Raw genomic sequence first — 18,132 nt, 5'->3', positions numbered from 1 at the left:
TTAGCGGTGACATGCCGTTATTGTGTGAACACAACCTCCCAAAGCAAGACAATGATTTGACACATGAGCACCTTGAGGAAGGCTTGAATAAATTAACCGTTCATTTCCATTTTGTTGAGTGGTATGAAAATAACTTTCATATTTCATACTTTGCAACATGTATCCACTCCCAGGACACATCGAGTCAGACTGGTACTCTGTGTACTTTTCACTCACTCATTATATAATCCCTTGACTACTCACTAAATGACACCTTTGACACTCCTTTGGGTGCATATCGAGCATGACACAGTTGTGTTGTGTTTGTAAAGTGCTTACACTGTGGGATGTCCAAGAAAACATCCAAACAAGAAGAATATATGTACTATATACTAGTGCTTTTTGAGACATGCGCACACGGCATAGACACGTGCAGGGAGAGGGCAAAGTAAAGAGGCGTGAAAGACACCCTAACTTCCACATTTGTTAACTTTGTGTTTGTTTTTGCAAACTCACTTCACGTCTCTGACTGAAAAAGCACGCTGGAGCGAAAGATCTCAGGGAAAATATAATTTGAACAAATTAATGTTAGATATAGCAGTGTTAGGCCTAAACACATATTTCAAATGACAGATACGGTATGTAGAAAGTTTTTTTGTTGAAAAGAATAGATAGTCGGATTGAAAAACACGGGCTGAACTGTTTACCCGAAGACCCTGAACGCATCTTTACACTGACGTACACGTCGACGTACACGAAAGCTTTGTGTTGCGATCATGTTATGTTGAGACTTAGACAAATTGTACCTGAAGTGAAAGTATTATGTAAGATTACAAACCATAATACACCACGCATTTGTTTTTATTTCATAAACAGAATCCATAGAAGTTTTCCTTATTTAATCCAAACTATATCATAAAGGCCAAGCTCGTTGTTTTTAACCAAATCCTTTGAACGCAGCACTACTATGACGTGCGTCAAATGCGCGTTCCCGACTGTACGTGCCTACTCCCCCATTACGCCGTACGTGCGCGCCCCCATCCTATCGCGTGGTGGATAGCGACCATATTGGTGCTAGTGGCGGAGGTCGGGTTGCTCTCCCCCGTAAAGGCTCATTCGAACGCGGTTCTCTTGGCGTCGATTCCATGTTTTAACCGCGGACGTCTCCGTGTCTCGGACGGAAGATCGTTTTGAATTGGACCGAGAGAGGAGCGCCGCACTCCCACCGAACAACTTCACTTTTCCCCTTCGAGCGATTTCGGACCGGGGGGAGGAGAAGGACTGGTAATCCCGAAGGGGGTGGGAGTACGACGGCTGTTGGAAATGGCCACTCAGGTGGAGGCCCTTCTGCCGGCCAACCCGCTTATCAAGGCGGAGGAGCACGGCAAAGTGATCCGCGGCGAACCACAGCCAGAGGTCGAAGGGGCCGAGCGGGGCCAGGCGGCGGCCGTCGTCGCTGGGGAGGAGGAGCCCTTCTGCGGGGAGAGCTCCGGGAGTCCCACGCGGCACACGGAGGCGGACGAAGGGGGTTGTGACAGCGAGGCCAAAGCCGACGAGGAAGGCGGTAGAAGCCGGAAGGAGTTTGGCGAGGCACCACCACCCAAGGTGAACCCGTGGACCAGGAAAATGAACGCGGTGACTGTGGTCAGCGTGAACGGACAAGCGCATCACGGTGGGTAACCTCCCCCTTCCCCTCGTGTTTGTTCTCCGCCTGTCACTCGCGGCTCCGTCCGGCAGCTGTGTCTGTCAACCGGGCCAGGTAGATGTTCATTTCTACCTAAATGTCAATCCGCGTTTGATATATTTGGAATCCGTATATGTGTCCTCCCCCTCCTCCCTGAACCGGGGAGGCTATTCCTGGAATCCAGGGTGGCCAAAGTACTGTCGGAGGTGTCTCGTTGCACAAGGGAAGTTATCGCACGCAACCCTCGAAAAAGTGTCTTTTTTTGTTTTAAATCTGTAAAGTTGTTCTGCAAGAAAGTGCTACGTCACACCCGTGCATAGAAAAGGCCGATTGGACTGGTCATTTTTGGGTGTTTACTGCACACGTCACTGGCCTTTTAACACGATCCCACGTTGAGTTTGGCCCAGATGAAAGCGGTTGTTGGTTCTCTTCCCCCATCGTAACCGTAGCGTTTACACCCCCTAAAAGAAGCGGAGACGCCCGCCCAGAGTCTCATGTAACAATAGCACGGGCCTAGCTAACCCTCCCTTGGCCCTTAGCGTTCATTTGAACCATCTTCCTCTTAAAAACACCCTGATCTTTTAACAACCAGTTGGATGCACGTCCCAACACCAGCACACCCCAAACATTTGATGGTTTAATGTTCAAATAAAATAAGCAGCTTTGTTATTGCACGTCACGTGTTCACTCCACGTGTAGAAGGCATGGTAAGCTCGGCTAGCCGATGGGCGCTAGCCGGCTAATTGTAACTGTAGCAAAGCCATCGCTTCGCCATGCTGTTCGTGAACTCAATTATTTTTCCTCGTGGTCGTTGGGCTAGTTGTCACGTCGCTTGTGCGGCCCCAGCCGCCCGAAAACTACCCATTCCAGGGCTAGCAGTTAGCTGTAGTAGCTAGCAAGACTGCGTGCAAGTCATCGTGGTTTTGCACTATTTCTCGCGACACTCTGATTAGCAAGGTGTCTGATCTGTCATCTAGACTGACACGAATCTAAATATGTTATGCTGAAGGTGTGTTTTGACCTCCAGACATGGTGCTTAGTGTAAAGACAACGTGTCTTTAGCCATTTGTCCAACCCCCCATCGCCATGCTGTTTTCTTCTGTGTTTTAACTGAACAGCTGTTTAGCAGTCCGGTGGACGCACATATCGAAAGCCTCAGCGTATTAAAATGTTGCAGAATCAGCAAGAACGCCTCATTTAACTCATTGTCTGTGCCATTGTGACAAATAATTATTTGTTAACCTTCATATTTTAACAATCAACCTGTTCAATGTCTGAAGAATGGGCCCTAGAAGGCTAATAAATGAGTGTATTCTCCTCTTATAAACATAAGGTGGGGCTAATTAAAATCTTGAGTGTATCACTACGCTATTTACAAAGCTTGGAGTTCCCAACTTCAAAAAAAAAAAAAAAATAGACCAGACTGCTGTTTAATACTTGAAAAAGTCACCACATTGACATGCCATAATATTTGAAATTTGCAGAATACTGCAGTTTTAGATGAGTTGGATGGACATGTATTATATTTTTTTGTCAAAAAACTTTGGGACATGAAAAAAGACTGAATTGTGAGTTTACGATACCCAACAGCTATTGTAAATTACCGTCATGTGAGATACTGTTCCAGTCTTTCTTGGGCGTGTCAACTGTTCTGTCAGAATGGCGTACCTGTATGGTTATATTTTGCTTTTTCACTTAAAGTAGTAATTTATTATATTTGACAAAGGTGCCTGCCCTTTTTTTTTATTAAGAAAAACAACATTACAATGGTATTATTTTAACAATTTCATTTTAATACAGGAAAGGTGGCTGCAACAACGCAGCTAAATGAAATGCAGTTCAGGTTAAGACAAACCTGCTTAGTTTAAAATTAGAATTCTAATCAAAGGGAAAAAATGTAAACAATGTCGTCACAAATGCAGTTCCGATGCTCACAGGCCACTTTTCTTGAAATGAGTCATTACATTGAAAAAGTAGGTTTTTTAAATGTAAGTTTCAGCTGAGCAAGTGTCACATCTTAAAACTGGCGTCTTATGCCAGAATCAAGTCCCCCGCCTGCTGGAAATCTGAGAGCGGGGGCGTCCAAAATATTACACAAAGAGCCCCATTCGGTGCGAGTTTGTACTCCAACGGATCAAGAAGACACCTTTTCTACAATCTGGTCTTTTTCAAGTGATCTCACTCAGGTGAAACTATCAAATTGGTTAGCCAATCAGCTACATTGGTGGTGAAACATGTTTTCTTTTTTTTTGTTTTGCATAAAAAGTACTAAATGTCTTGTCCTGTGTAAAGTTTAGGCTAGAGAGGAAAATAGCTCTTTAGGACTGCCTTAGTGTTTTGACTGTTTTGACCCCAATACATTACCAAATGCAAAAAAAATACAACCCCACAAGCCATTTCTATTTCGTAACAAATGCTAGTTTAATTTTTGTATTTTTGAGACCGCTAAAGGCAGATTTTACCGCTTATCACTTGCGCGTGTGTACACTGCGTGTCCTTGGAATAAATCCAGTCATGGAAAAGAGTACTCCAAAGAGTGGAAACGTATTTCAACATCCAATGTGGCCTGTTTTAAAGATTGTATCTTCACTTAAAAATCAACTTTGTGACCACCACTTCACTTCAGTGTTTTTTATTTTCAAGTCACATCGATTAGAAATAAGAAACAGCAGATGCTCTTTAAAATGTGACATAATTAAAATGCACTAAAACCCAAATGCATATGTCAGAATGAATTAAAAATACTCAACTGTGAGAACCAGCAGCCCCCCGGGCTAATTTTTTGTAGACCGCCTCAATCCAGTAGTGGCAGTACCATAACTGGCAAGTCTGTCTTGTTGTCACAAAGGGGGGGATTTAAAAAAAAAAAAAAAACAAGAAGGTGGCACCAGAATTCTGTTTTGGATTAAGAATGTTGACGAGATTCACGTGATGTTGAAATCTAGATGACGGTCTAATCAATAACACTCACTTAATATCTTATCAGAGCCCTCACGTAACAGCAAATTGTGGTGCTAGGAAATCATTTATTTCCTCACCAAAGCAAAGCAAAATGCCACGGTTATTTCCCAAATTTTTGGCTGCTCAAGGTGAAAAAAAGCATATTATCCACTTGTCTGGTTCATCTTTAGATGCCATTTCTAGGAAATGGTGGCGGACACATGACCAGGCAAAAGAACAGCTGTTGCTGAATGGTCGCGAACATCAGCTCAGCTGATTGGTCAGCTGTTGTGCCTTTTGGAAATTAATCGTTGACCCACATTTAGGTCAACTACCTACCCCCTATCGTTTTTCGAGAGTTCTCTGCTGTCAAGTTTCAAGTGACACAATTTGAATTTTCTGACTGGCACAATTCAGACATGAATATGTGTATAGTCCATTTTTGTTTTGATAGGAATCAACTTTCTCCCAAATGTAGATGAAATGTCTTGAAGTAGTAGAAAATAACTTTACCAGTCTTCAAAAGTAGTTTGGGAGCAACACATTGTCCTCTTTATCCTCTGCAAAGAGCATCATATATTGCTACAGCTCACTATCAGTGTGGTTTGTCAGAATGCTACATTATGTCCATTTCTTTTTAATTATAATGTGTCCTTACATAAATTCAGCTTGGAGTGATAACAATGCATTGCTAACATATTTTTTTTGTTTTAGGGCTACAGTGTGAGTGCAGCATTTATGTTTGTGTGAACTTTGAAACACTTTGAAACCACCTCGACTCCACCTTTGCTCCTATACAATCAGCTGTTTGAGGAGAGCTCTTGTCATTAGCGATCCATCTCTGGCCATCTTTATCTGTCCACCGCCATGTCTGCGCTTGCCGATAGAACTCGACAGGGTGTGGACTGTTGCCACCGCTCCATCCCTCTCTCCAAAAATTGTATTCTCCATTAGCTTGTCAAATGTAGAAAGGGCAAACTTTGCACTGTAATTTTTTTCTGGTAGCTCCACTTTCAAGCTTATTAGATTAGTGCATGAGTCATTTTCAAAAGAATGAACGCCGGCTATACTGCGTTTTATCTTTCACATCCATGTTATAGCATGTTCTAATGAGTGAGGAGGGGCTTCCTGAGAAATAAGTTCTCTCTTGATGATCTTAAAGTTGTTTTTTTGGAATCTTCTTTTTACTCTTTAATATTTAGTCTTTTGTTAAAGGCATTAACAGAGCCCCTCTTCAACTGTATTTCATGCATCAGTTTTTAACAAATCCGCTAGCTAGGATTTGTCTTGTGCGACAACCTCAGCCATTCTCCTCTCCCGCAGCTAAACGTTAAATCTTCCAGCCACATTTGTACACAAAAGGCACGCAAGAAGTGCGCTAACACGACTCTAGACAAATAGTCGACAGTAGCTCATTGGCTCTTTCCTCCATATTTGGCTCTCGCAAGTCGGCGCGAGTGGCTTCCCTCTGGACTTGGTTCTACACGACAGCTAAATATGAGGTTTGTCATTACGCTGCCTGCTTTTGGAACTGCCAGCACAACGCGTCTATCCCATGAGTCATCACTCCTATGCCCTAAAAACCTATCAAACAAATCCGTTTGTTCATGGGAGTAAAGCAAATTTAGCAAAACATGTGAGTGTTTATGCATTTAAAAGCTGCGGTTCGGCCTCGTGAGTGACGAGATAGTTGGCAAATAAGCACGTGGTCGCTAATTTTGAATTGAAAACTAATTGAGTAAAAACGAGGGGTCTGAATTGCCCAACTTTTGTAATGAGACAAAATTAGGCCAAATTTTTTTGATTAGAATTTTTGAGCAGGGATCTGTATTTTTGAAATACAATGAAAGTACAGAGTTTGTTGGACACTAACTTTAAGTCTTGCAAAAACTTTAAGTCTTGACAGAGAGCCGCAGGTAAGGCAAGTGTCACCTGTATTTGATCAAAATTGTCAATGTTTACTGTGTTTTTTTCTGGGATGAACCCACCCACAGTCTTTGTTTGGCTCATTAGCAATCCACAATCACCTTTTCTTCAGGAATCCACTATGTCTTGAGAAGACTTATTTTGGCCACTTAAAGCCAGCTTTTCATGATCATGACTTGACTGTTTTCGAGCCTGGTAACCTCTCTTTATTTAATATGACGTTCAGGCACCATGCCAAGAGAGTTGTGCATAATAACGGAGCAATTTTATTTGTCAGCTTTCTGAAAAAGATCATTCCAGCGTTTCTAAGCCGAAACCTGCGGGGATTCGGTGAGACAAAGCACCCGTTTGTTAGCCGCCGCGTTGTGGAATGCATGCTCATTGCCCGTGTGGCCGGCATTTAACGCTTGGCTCCGGACGCTTAACTCTGGCGTCACATTTTCTAGCAACGTCGCCTCGTACGTCGTAGGTGTCACGTGTCGTCAGTTCTGCTGAATGAGCAAAGGAGGGTATGGCAACAAAGGCTATGATAGGCCTATTGGAAAGTAATCCCAAATTGTGTATCTATATGAAGTTTTTGGGGTGGCATAACGTAAATTAGATCAATATTTTGTCAACATAACTAATGCCAAGACTTGCATTAAGGCTACTTAAAAGAAGTTTTAAAGGATCTTTCCATTGGTGCTCACTTTCATTAGTGGTTCATGTTGGCAACCCTGACCGGGGATTATTATATGTCCACCACATTTGGTTTTTAGCTCTCACACCCTTCTCTTCTTTCTTGGGTTTTCACTGCGTTTTCGCTCTTTTTTGGAATACCCGTAAAGACAACTTGCATTTTGCAAAAGAGCAAACGTTGAAAGTTGTCAAAAGTAAACAATGGCGTAAAGCCCTCTTTGCCACTGACTCACTCTCCGTTACAGGAAAATCAGTTTCCTGTTATTTCACTCCAGATTATTAAAACTGAAGCAGCATCTTTAACAGGCCTGCTGTTTAATTTGTCTTTTTTTGCAGTTGAATGCAAGGAATTATTGAGCCTGATAAGATGAAGTCACAAAACCTTATTTTTTTGAATAATAGGGGTGTTTTGAAAGTGACTACTACTTTGTCATTCAATCCTGTTATCAGAGAAACAATCTGTCTGATTTTCCGCAAATCCCATGTCGTGTTTGAGGACAAAGAGCATATTTGTATAATTTGTCGGCTCCCAGAACAGACCTTTAGCCCAAAGTGAGTACATCATTGATCTGGTCTGGTTTTGTAATAATAAAAATTAGGAAAAAAAACAGGCACTCAGATTGCCAGAGAATTGACAAATATTTGAGGATGATATAATGAAAATCTCAACAAAAAAAAAGACATTAAAAATGGCTCCAGAAAGCTTACATCAAATTATTACAATTATTTGAAGTGGACATAATCTGTACCATCCTGCAGTGTTATTTTATCACTCCCAAGTTTTCTTTGTCACGAAACAGCCAGCTCCTTTCTTTGCTCAAATGTATGATCTGCTTTGTTTTGATCCACCCGTGGTTGCGATATAATCAGCGGGTTTCTTATCATGACATATGTTGTCTTCTTTCAACAGAGACGCCGGCTCCTGCCAAAGTGGTGAAAGCGGGCAACCCTCCCAAGGCCAGACGTGGAGGAAAGGTAAACCCTCCATTCTTGGGCTAAGAAATTGAACCATAAATGTAATTAAATGTTTTTGCTTAGGTTGGAGACTTTTGCGACGCCAATAGTTGGCCAACCCCAGGGGAGATTGCCACAAAAGACACGCAGGTAAGTGTTGTTTTTTTTCTGTTTGGATGTTATTTAGGTGAACTTGGGTTGTGATCCTTCCTATTAAAGGAGGTCATCGATTTATTGGTTTTCTTATAGGAATAGTGAGACTGTGTAGTATTTGTAGGCTTTTCTCATAGCAGTTTTTTGATTTACATACGGCTGAGATAGAGTATAGGAGTTTGTTATTTTCACTGAACATGCGCTGGTAAGTGACAAATCACAAAAATAAAATAATAGGTTGTCTCAGCTAAGACTGTGCAATTAGCCAAAAGGTCACTATTTTTATTTATTATTATTTTTTTTGGACTGGTACGTTTTTCTATAACCGCGTCAATCATTGTGTTAGCATTAAATTAGCAAATTGCAAGTGTTGCATAAAAACCTGGACCCAAAAAGTCTTCCGAGTACCAAACACGCGTCCCACCCAACCCAAACAGCATAAGAACCTTTGGCTATTTCCAATCCCTAGATTGGCCGGCTACCGCTAACCTCCTCTAATTTAGACCCCCCAACGAACGCGACAGCACGCACGTGTCGCTCAGCTGGAAATTGTGGGTCAACGTAATGGGAGCCCGGAATAAACGGCACTGCCGCAAGGGCCAGACTTTTGGCTGCGTTGGCCTAGGTAGGATGTCCTTTTAGGGATCCCCATTTTTGTAATCCACCCTCGGATCCGTAAGGCTATTCCTGGGGTACTGTACAAGCATCGTGTAATTGGAGCGTCTGTGCTTACTGGCACTTTTGTTTCATTAAAACTTTGACTTGAGCGGTTTGAAGCTTTTGGACTGGATGGATTTTCTTGGTTCGGATAGTCGGGGAAAAAAAATCCCCTGACCCAAATCCTATTGATAGTTTCATCAGCACCAAACAATCCCTTTTTTTTCATTGGTGTTTCTATTGTCCCACCGCGTTCATCCTCCCATAACCATACTTTTAATACATGACAGCAGTTGTTGTCCCCTAACAAGCAGATTTATCTTCATCTCATTTGTGTCCGCGATTGTTTTTTTTTTTTTGTATTTTATTTCCCCCTCCCATCGCTATCCACGCCATTGTCTCGTCTAAACTGCTCTTCCCTCCCTCCCTACCTCCCTCCCCTCCCTCTGTTCAGATTGAGACGGTGACATACACCGTGTCCTGTCCGCCGACTGTCAGGCAGGTCAAAGACCCGTGGAGAGCCCCTGTAAGTTTCAACCTAATGACTACCACCCGCCTGCATCTTGCTATCCGCTTGCCGTTGATAAACTCAGTTAATTTCGGAAAAATCAAGGACACTTTTGAGAAAATGAAACCAAAAGCAAAGAAAATCTGAACATACCCTTTTTTGACAATACAGTTATTTTCCCAACAAATGGTTCTCTGACATACTTAGCCTTTCTTAGCTAATGGTGCATTGGAGAATATACTATTAGCATGTGCAGATAGTCTTGTCATAGATAGTCTTATCTGTAGATAGAAGAGGCAGATGTAAGTTTGAAGCCAGTGGGACCAGAGAGCTGCAGAAATAATGAGTTTTTCATGTCTCTTCCCTGATTAATCAATGAAGAGAGCTTATTTCAACTCTGATCTCAGCGGGGTTCTTTTGTCTTTACAGTCTGAACTGGAATGTGAATGTTATTTTATTTTTAAGGTGAATACCTTGTCACTCAAGAAATATGCCCGAACTCAGCCCTACGGTAAATAGTGAAAATCCGATAAAGCACATTTCCCTGGTCTCAAGAGGGCTACAAAGCTAGGTTTAAATGAAATTTGAATTCTAAAGCGACCACTCTTTAGCTGTACTTGATAGTATTCATATCACCCCTTACTCCAACCCTGTCAACAACATTTGTAATTCATAAAATCCCATCCATCCTTTTGCTTGTCCTCCTATACCTTCATTAGTTCTATGTCCCACACACCATTCAAAGACTGGGTGGGCACTTACATCTCGGTTAAGTGGATTACGCATAAAGGACACGTGCTGCGGTTAATCTGTGTTTTGTTGGGAAATTATAGTGGCAGAGTGCTAATGCCGCTGCTCCGTTTTCACTTGGGGACACTTTTTAAATGCAAACGGGAAGTGGCTTCAAATACCTTTGCCATTATTTGTTTAAGTGGTATTCCAATTGAGTTCTTTAATACATTGTGTATTTTAATTGTACCTTAATCCATTGGCGGCATGATTTCTCAATGCCATTCAGTCGCATTTTTTTGGTTCACATTCCCAATGCATTCACTGGATGTCTCGCTCCTCCCATCAGGCCCACAAAAGGACGACCACCAAAAAGGAGACTAAGGAGAAACGCGAAAGTAACGAAGAGAGCAAAGAGAATCTGAAGACCAGCAAGTCGGATGACTCTGGAGAGGAGAAAAACGGAGATGATGACTCCCAGAAGAATGGGCAGAAGAAGAAAGGTGACATTTTTTATTTTTTTTTGCTCCGGAGTGAAATTCTGCTCAAAATAACAAAAAGCAATATTGCCTTTCACTTTTTTGGGCGGATTGTGGTAGACCGCAGAGTTGTCGGGCCAACTTCCTTGTCCTTTTTTGTTTTGATTCTTCCACCTCATTCCTGCGCTGGCTGCTTTAGACAAAGCCAGTGCCACGTCATTTTTAACAACAGAGCTATCATTCATTTGTTGGTCCATTTTCCTCACACATCTGCAGTTCACTGACCCTCCCTACAGGCTGACAGAGTTACTGCAGCCAAAAGCTTGAGTTAGTAAAGTGAACACAATTCTGTCCCCCAAAAGGAAACAAACAAAAGTGGGTCCCCCTGATGATCGAAGGTCCCCGGGAGCGCTCGGCTTCCCGGAATAACAGCAGGCAGAATGAAAATCTCCGCCTAGCGCCGAACGCCAGGAACGACCTGCGAGGTAAAGAGTCGCCATGCCACGCCTCGCATTTGTTTCAGCCACTCGGGAGAAAGTTCTGAACTTTACCAATCTTTTCAGACTGGCACAGTCAAAAGTATGAACGGGAATGGCGTGACGACCACGACGAAGTGTCCAGCGTCAAGAGCGAGGGGGCGCCTTTTCGCGGCGGCTACCGGGGACGCGGCCGTGGAAGAGGGCGTGGCCGGGGCAGGGGCCGAGGCCGGGGTCACTACGAGTACCACCAGGGTTACAAGTCGTACGAAATGAAAGACGGACCTTACGGGCAGAAATTCAGCAATTCTGCCACTTACTACTACGACAACATGAGCAGTAGCGACCTGTACTCGTTGGACCAGGACTTGCTCAAGGACTACATCAAGAGGCAGATGTAAGTTTGAAGCCAGTGGGACCAGAAAGCTGCAGAAATGCTTAGTTTTTCCATGTCCCTTCTCTGATTAATCAATGAAGAGAGTTTATTTCAACTCTGATCTCAGCAAGGTTCTTTTGTGAGAATGAGAATCAGACTTGGAGTAGTTTAGCCTTTAAAAAAAAATAATAATAATAATTCTCTGACCTTTTTCTTTCAGCGAGTACTATTTCAGCCTGGACAACCTGGAGCGCGACTTTTTCCTACGCAGGAAGATGGATCAGGAAGGCTTTCTGCCTATCGTACTCATTGCCAGCTTCCACAGAGTGCAAGCCCTTACCACTGATGTCAACATTATTATGGAAGTACGTCTGTTTGTTCTTTTTTTGTCTATCTGGTTGATGCTGAAGAAATGATTATGTTCATATCTCTTCTCTGACATTGCTGGAGAGAACTTCAACAAATCTGACTTGTATGGCAAATTGCTTTGTCATTGATCAAGTTTTGCATTGTTTTTATTTTAATTTTAAATAGCATTCAGTGTAAAATGATCTGTGATCATTGACGCCTCTGTTCCTCGCTTCTGTCAGTCTCTGAAGGACAGCAAGGAAGTGGAAGTGATTGATCTGAAGATTCGTCGGAAGGTGGAGCCCGAAAAATGGCCCCTACCGGGCCTGACCGTGCCCATCCACACGGACTTCTCCCAACTCATCAACTGCCCAGAGTTTGTCCCCAGACAGCCCACCGAAGACCTCGCAGGTGAGTGCACGCACGTATTAGCCGAATTTGTGAACGTCGGGCGAGCTTATGCCCAAATTCCTCAACGTTGCCGCTCGCTGTCTTTCAGGGTCTCCTGGAGCCTCGACTTCCATGCAGCGTCAGCCAAAGCCCAAATCCGAAATGACCTCCAACCTCAAGACCATGCCTAAGGGCTTGTCTGCCAGCCTGCCGGATCTGGACTCGGAGTCCTGGATCGAGGTCAAAAAGAGGCCCAGACCTTCGCCGGGTCCATCCAAGGTCAGCCCAGAGAAGGTGACATCATCATCATCATTATCATTCATTTCTTTTGCTTTATGGGTCATTCCAAAATTGGAGGACAATTCCAGTCAGTCCAATTCTGGAATGACTCTCCATGATGCAGCAGTCCGCTTTTGTGGTTTTTGACATTCATGGTTTTGTTTCATTTGCCCACTTCACCGCCATCCGCATCGCCATCATTGTCGCCATGCGATAACACAGGCGTCATCTCCACAGCAGCAGAGGGAAAAAGACGACGCCAACCGCTCGCCGCTACCGCAATCCTCGCCCTCTCCGGCCAACCCCGGAAACAAGGTAAAGTCAGCAAACAGTCGCCGCCGCCATCATCTCGTCAGACTTGGTCGCAAATCCCGTTTTTTTGTTTTTTTTTCCTCAGGAGGGTGGCGAGCATGACGAGCCCGAGGAGCTCGATTTCATGTTCGACGAAGAGATGGAGCAGATTGACGGGCGGCGCAACACCTTCACCGATTGGTCGGACGAGGACACGGACGGCGAGATCGACGACCACGACGTCAACAAGATTTTGATAGTGACGCAGACGCCACCTTACCTGCGAAAGCACCCCGGTGGCGACCGCACCGGCCACCACACCTCGCGATCCAAGCTCTCCACCGAGCTGGTCAAAGTCATCAACGACGGCCTCTTCTACTACGAACAGGACCTGTGGGACGACACGTACGAACCTGAGTACGCCACCATCAAGGTGAGGCAACCCAGTTAAAGGAGATGAGTTCACCTGCTTGATTACTTTTATGGAGATCCACTTAAATTTGGCTTCAAAGTCATCTTTTTTTTTTTGTTTAGCTCGTTTTTTAAATTTTTTTGTTGCCACAGCAAAATATTCAGCTCATAAATATATACGTATTAAAATAACAATTAGAGTCCCCATTCTGTCAGTCTGTGGTATGAAACGATAGTATCGTGGCTGGTTGACTACGAATGTGGATTTCAAAGTGTTGTTTTTTCTTTTTAATGTAACTTTTTACAGCGTGCTCATTGCCTTATGCAGAAAAAGCCTTCAATAATGGAGGGGGGAAATAATATAACTTTTTACAGCGTGTTCTTTGCCTTATGCAGACAAGACCTTCGATGATGGAGGGGGGAAAAATGTAAATCTGCTTTTTTGTTGCGTTAAAGGCAAATTCTGAGCGCTTCTACGTTGTCGCATAGAAGAGACTCCTGCTACTGACTCAAAGTTAAGTTCTAGAGCAGAATGGTTCTCCTTGGTTTGGAACTGTTTCTGGATCCGCCAACAGAGACGTTTGTTTCGGGACGTTTGCTTTTTGTTGACCAGCTCTTTTGTAGAGTCCCTCACGTGCTCGTCCAGTGGCGTGTGGAACCGTTTGTTTGAGTAGATAAAGCCCCAGTGCCATCGGAGCCGCGGGGGTGGGGGGGCTCAAAGATGGACGCCGGACGACCCAAAGCCACTCGTACACTCGTTCGTTGAATAGCCAACTGATTGCGCTCGTTCACGTTTGTGAGTTGGAGTACCTCGCGCTCACTTCATTTGGCGTTCAGACCTCGGAGGCGGCGACATGAAGGTGAAGCGTGCTTTTTTGGCAGTGGTGTTGTTTTGCTGCGCTTCCATCTCCAGACTGAGACAAATAAGGTCGGTGGTCTTTGGTCGACGCGGACCCCGGTGGGAATAGGGCCGTGTCATTGTGCGAGGGAATGGGAGCCAAGAAATTGTCATTTTTATGCATTGCATTTATAGAGTTTGATTTTTTTCTCTCTGGCAGCAAGAGGTGGAGAACTTCAAGAAGGTTCACCTAATCAGCCGCGAGGAATTTGACTGCCTGACCCCTGAGCCCCCAGTTGACCCTAACCAGGAAGTTCCTCCTGGTCCTCCACAACCCCAGCAGAGTAAGGAAATGTCATTTTTGTCTTGATTTTGTCCCATGTTATTCCTGTTACTTGTTTTGTCGCACTACAAATCGCAAACCCGACCAACCTTTAAAAGAAAAGTACCAGTCTGGAAAATCTGGCATCCAATTTTTACAATAGGTCCCCAATGTCCCTAGTCAGGATCCCTCCCATGACTCCCATTGTGTCCTCCTCAGTCCCCACAGATGCCTTGGCCAACAAACTCTTTGGCGCCCCCGAGCCCTCGTCCATAGCCCGGTCGCTCCCGACGACGGTGCCCGAGTCGCCCAACTACCGCAGTGCCCGCACGCCCCGCACCCCACGTACCCCCCTCCGGAAAGACGCTACCACCACGCCGCGCTTTTACCCAGTGGTTAAGGAAAGTCGACCCGTTGACGCCAAGGTGAGGCCCGCCCTCTTTTTTTGTTTTATTTTTTTTCCCCCTTGTGCGGTGGTCATGCGGCACTGGTCAATTTTCCAGACCCCGAGGAAGCGGAAGACCCGACACAGCTCCAACCCGCCCCTGGAGTGCCACGTCGGCTGGGTGATGGATTCCCGAGAGCATCGCTCCAGGACCGCCTCGGTCAGCTCCAACGCCAGCCCGTCGGAGGGCACGCCCGCCTTGGGGAATGTGGGCTGCACGCCACAGTCCCTCCCCAAGTTCCAACATCCATCCCACGAGCTGCTCAAGGAGAACGGCTTCACGCAACATGTCTACCACAAGTACCGCCGGCGCTGCCTCAACGGTAAGCCCGACCTCGGGGTCCCCCAAGCCTCCCCTCTAGTCGGTCCACCCCATTGACACCAAATCTCTCCGGAAACCATGGCAGAGCGCAAGCGCCTCGGAATCGGGCAGTCCCAGGAGATGAACACCCTCTTCCGCTTCTGGTCTTTCTTCCTGCGGGATCACTTCAACAGGAAGATGTACGAGGAGTTTCGGCAGCTGGTGGTGGAAGACGGCAAAGAAGGATACAGGTGAGAAAGAGGACTGTTTTACTTTTCATAATAGGAGCTGACTTGTCATAATAGGCTGACTTGTCTATTTGGCAGGTACGGCTTGGAGTGCCTATTTAGGTACTACAGCTACGGTTTGGAGAAGAAGTTCCGGACGGATATCTTCAGAGATTTCCAGGAGGAGACTATGAAAGACTACGAGGCTGGTAAGGGAAGAAGCCGCTGGCACGTGGTGTGTCACTGGGTGAACGGCAGCTGACTTTTTGTTTTGGGGCTTTTTCAGGTCAGCTGTACGGACTGGAGAAGTTTTGGGCCTTCTTGAAATATTCCAAAGCCAAAGCCTTGGAGATAGACCCCAAGCTGCAGGAGTGCCTCAGCAAGTTCAAACGTCTCGAGGACTTCAGGATCGACGTGAGTTACAGCAATTAAGACAAATAATGTTGTGGTAGCCTATTGTTGCTTGTAGTCTAGTTAATGTTTCAAGCGGGTGCATCATTTCACCCTTTGTAACTTGTCGTTGCCTCGACAGCCCCCGATGGAGGAAGGAGGCCGCCGGAGACACTCGTCCAGCGGCGACGGCCGGCGCCGACACCCCTCCCATCCTTCAAGTCGACCCCAAAGCCAGAACAGCTCCGCCTCCAGCCCCGTGGCCGGCGCCACCGCCGCCAAAGATGACGCCAGACCCGACGCCAAGACGCTCAAGTAAAGACGGCAGCGGTATCCACTCGCCGATATCCAATCGCACGCCGCCGATTCTGGCTCTGCCCCCCATCAGTGCTCTCCTTTGATGCATCCATATCCCTTTTTTCCCCCTCTTTTTTTAGAGGACTGCGGAAGAGAAATGTTCATGGGCTTGATGTTTTTAAGCTTGGGATTTTTTTTTCTTAACGTGGCAAACAAGCAATGAGGTGTCAAACACGTTTTTTTTCCTTTGCAAATCATTGCCAGTCCACCAGGTGGATGTTTTTTGTTTTTTTTAAAGATAATTTTTAACATCCACTACTTTGGTTTCCTTCCCTCTTGAAGTCTTTTTATTTTTTTTTTGGTGCTGTGGCGGCATCCAGAGGCAATTTTCCGACAAGCATGCGTGATGACGATGGCCCCCATTGACAACCGAGCGGACCAAAGCGCCTTTCAACAAAAATAATTTTTCTTGCTGGATTTTTGGGGGGTAGAGGAAGACCCCAAATGTTTAAAAAAAAAAAAAAAGAAGTGGAGGAATTTAGAGAAGATACAGACTTGGTTGCGAGTTGCCTTATTTTGAATGGTTTTTCCGAGCACGTCTTGCCAAACCGCTTGAAGCGTCTTCCAAGTTCCATTGAGGTTCTGTTACGTATCCCGCAATCCTCACCTTGGCTTGTTGTCGTGTGGCTTTGTTCGCGTTTTGGCGCCCACGCCGGCCCACCTTGTTTTCCCGCGTCCCATCCGTCGAGGACTGGAAGAATCAATCATTCGGATTACTTGAACAGGCGGGAAGTGTCAGGTGCTCTGGGTGGAGATAGGAGATTTTGGGTGGGTGGTTAAAACCCAACACACACACACACACACACACATACATACACATCGTCTATGTACGTAAATGTGAACTCTACCCATAAAGAGAACTTTTCGCCGGACGTTTTGGTTCTTCCGTGTTCGTACTTAACGTTAAAAGCTATTTGATTTTTTTTTTTTTTTTTTGCGGTGGGGGGGGATATCGTTTGTGCGAAGCAGGCAGGATGTTTTTTTTTTCCTGTTCCTTTTTGACAACAGGAACGTATGTGTATTTAATGTGGCAAAAGGGAACGAAAAAAGCTCAAGCCAATCTTGTTTCATGTTGAAATTTGATAAATTCCCACATTATTTGTTCTGATTAACCCCCCTCACATACACACACATGCACACACAATTGGATTTGTCTTGTGGAAACGCACTAAGAGTCTTAAAACAGATCATTGACAGTCCTTTTAAGGTTTTTTTTTTTGCCTTTTGTCAAACGTTTTCCAAGAGGAATGCATTTATTTGCCTTTTGTGCTCTTTGTGGACGGCGCTCTAATTTTATCTTCCAATGCGAGCGGAGCTGGACTTTCTTTTTGTTCTTCAGGGAGACTTGGATCCATTTTTAGGGGGCTCATCTGGATGAATCAGTGTTTTTGTTGAGGATGGATGGCAAACCAGACAAGATTGTGGTTGGCCGCAAATTCGGCGCTTATTCCTCCAGCCGTCGAGACATTTGGAGCATTTTGGAGTCCTTGCGTTTGAGTTTTTGAAGCCCTCAAACAAACTATAGCGGGCTGAGGGCACTCTACGTGAGCTGGACACAAAATGGCGGACCGGGGTGCTCAAGATGCAAACAAAACAAAAACAAAAAAACACAGAAGCGTGTGCGGATGGACTATGGCTGGTTATGATGTCTCCAGACTGAAAAAGTACAATTATGTCATAAAGCCATAAGAAATATAACAAAAAAAACACAAACTGTATATGAGGCATTGAAATTATTCACTGCATTGCTCGAAAATATTGTTAGGCTTGTCATGAGGAAAAAAAAAGCAAGAAAAAAAATATAAAACGGAAAAAGTGAATTGAATGAGATCATGTATTATAACATTGAATATTCACTATCTGCTTTGTAGGCTGATGTGATTCGCTATTATTAGTGTTATTTGTAATTTGTAGTAATTATGCTTTTTCCTTTAATAAAGAAAAAAACACACAAAACGGACAAAAAAACCCTAAAACTGCCTGATGAGTTATTT

At 44.7% G+C, this 18,132-nt stretch overlaps 1 protein-coding gene across 2 annotated transcripts; it reads left to right on the top strand.

The window, feature by feature from the left end:
- Positions 1-993: 993 nt before the first annotated feature.
- larp1 (La ribonucleoprotein 1, translational regulator) lies at positions 994-18,114 on the top strand. 2 transcript variants are annotated; one of them, XM_077740086.1, is made up of 19 exons: positions 994-1,651; positions 8,118-8,182; positions 8,246-8,311; positions 9,426-9,497; positions 10,558-10,711; positions 11,050-11,172; positions 11,251-11,560; positions 11,760-11,904; positions 12,130-12,298; positions 12,387-12,571; positions 12,779-12,871; positions 12,954-13,280; positions 14,317-14,440; positions 14,638-14,843; positions 14,922-15,186; positions 15,271-15,415; positions 15,491-15,600; positions 15,678-15,805; positions 15,924-18,114. In XM_077740086.1, the coding sequence occupies exons 1-19, from the start codon at positions 1,303-1,305 to the stop codon at positions 16,098-16,100; spliced, it is 3,213 nt and encodes a 1,070-aa protein (XP_077596212.1). In that variant the 5' UTR covers positions 994-1,302; the 3' UTR covers positions 16,101-18,114. The 2 variants fall into 2 exon arrangements, with proteins under 2 accessions (XP_077596212.1, XP_077596214.1); XM_077740088.1 differs by lacking the exon at positions 9,426-9,497.
- Positions 18,115-18,132: the final 18 nt, after the last annotated feature.

The sequence above is a fragment of the Stigmatopora nigra genome, chromosome 19, assembly GCF_051989575.1.
Source record: "Stigmatopora nigra isolate UIUO_SnigA chromosome 19, RoL_Snig_1.1, whole genome shotgun sequence".
NCBI classification, from domain to species: domain Eukaryota; kingdom Metazoa; phylum Chordata; class Actinopteri; order Syngnathiformes; family Syngnathidae; genus Stigmatopora; species Stigmatopora nigra.
This window is presented reverse-complemented; position numbering and strand designations above follow the sequence as displayed.

Bases quoted from the DNA above. Each gene is read 5' to 3' on its own strand.
- larp1 (XM_077740086.1), top strand. From the start codon at position 1,303: ATGGCCACTCAGGTGGAGGCCCTTCTGCCGGCCAACCCGCTTATCAAG. The intron at 12,572-12,778 runs GTGACATCATCA...GCGATAACACAG, and splicing joins CCAAGGTCAGCCCAGAGAAG to GCGTCATCTCCACAGCAGCA. The intron at 15,187-15,270 runs GTAAGCCCGACC...AAACCATGGCAG, and splicing joins CCGCCGGCGCTGCCTCAACG to AGCGCAAGCGCCTCGGAATC.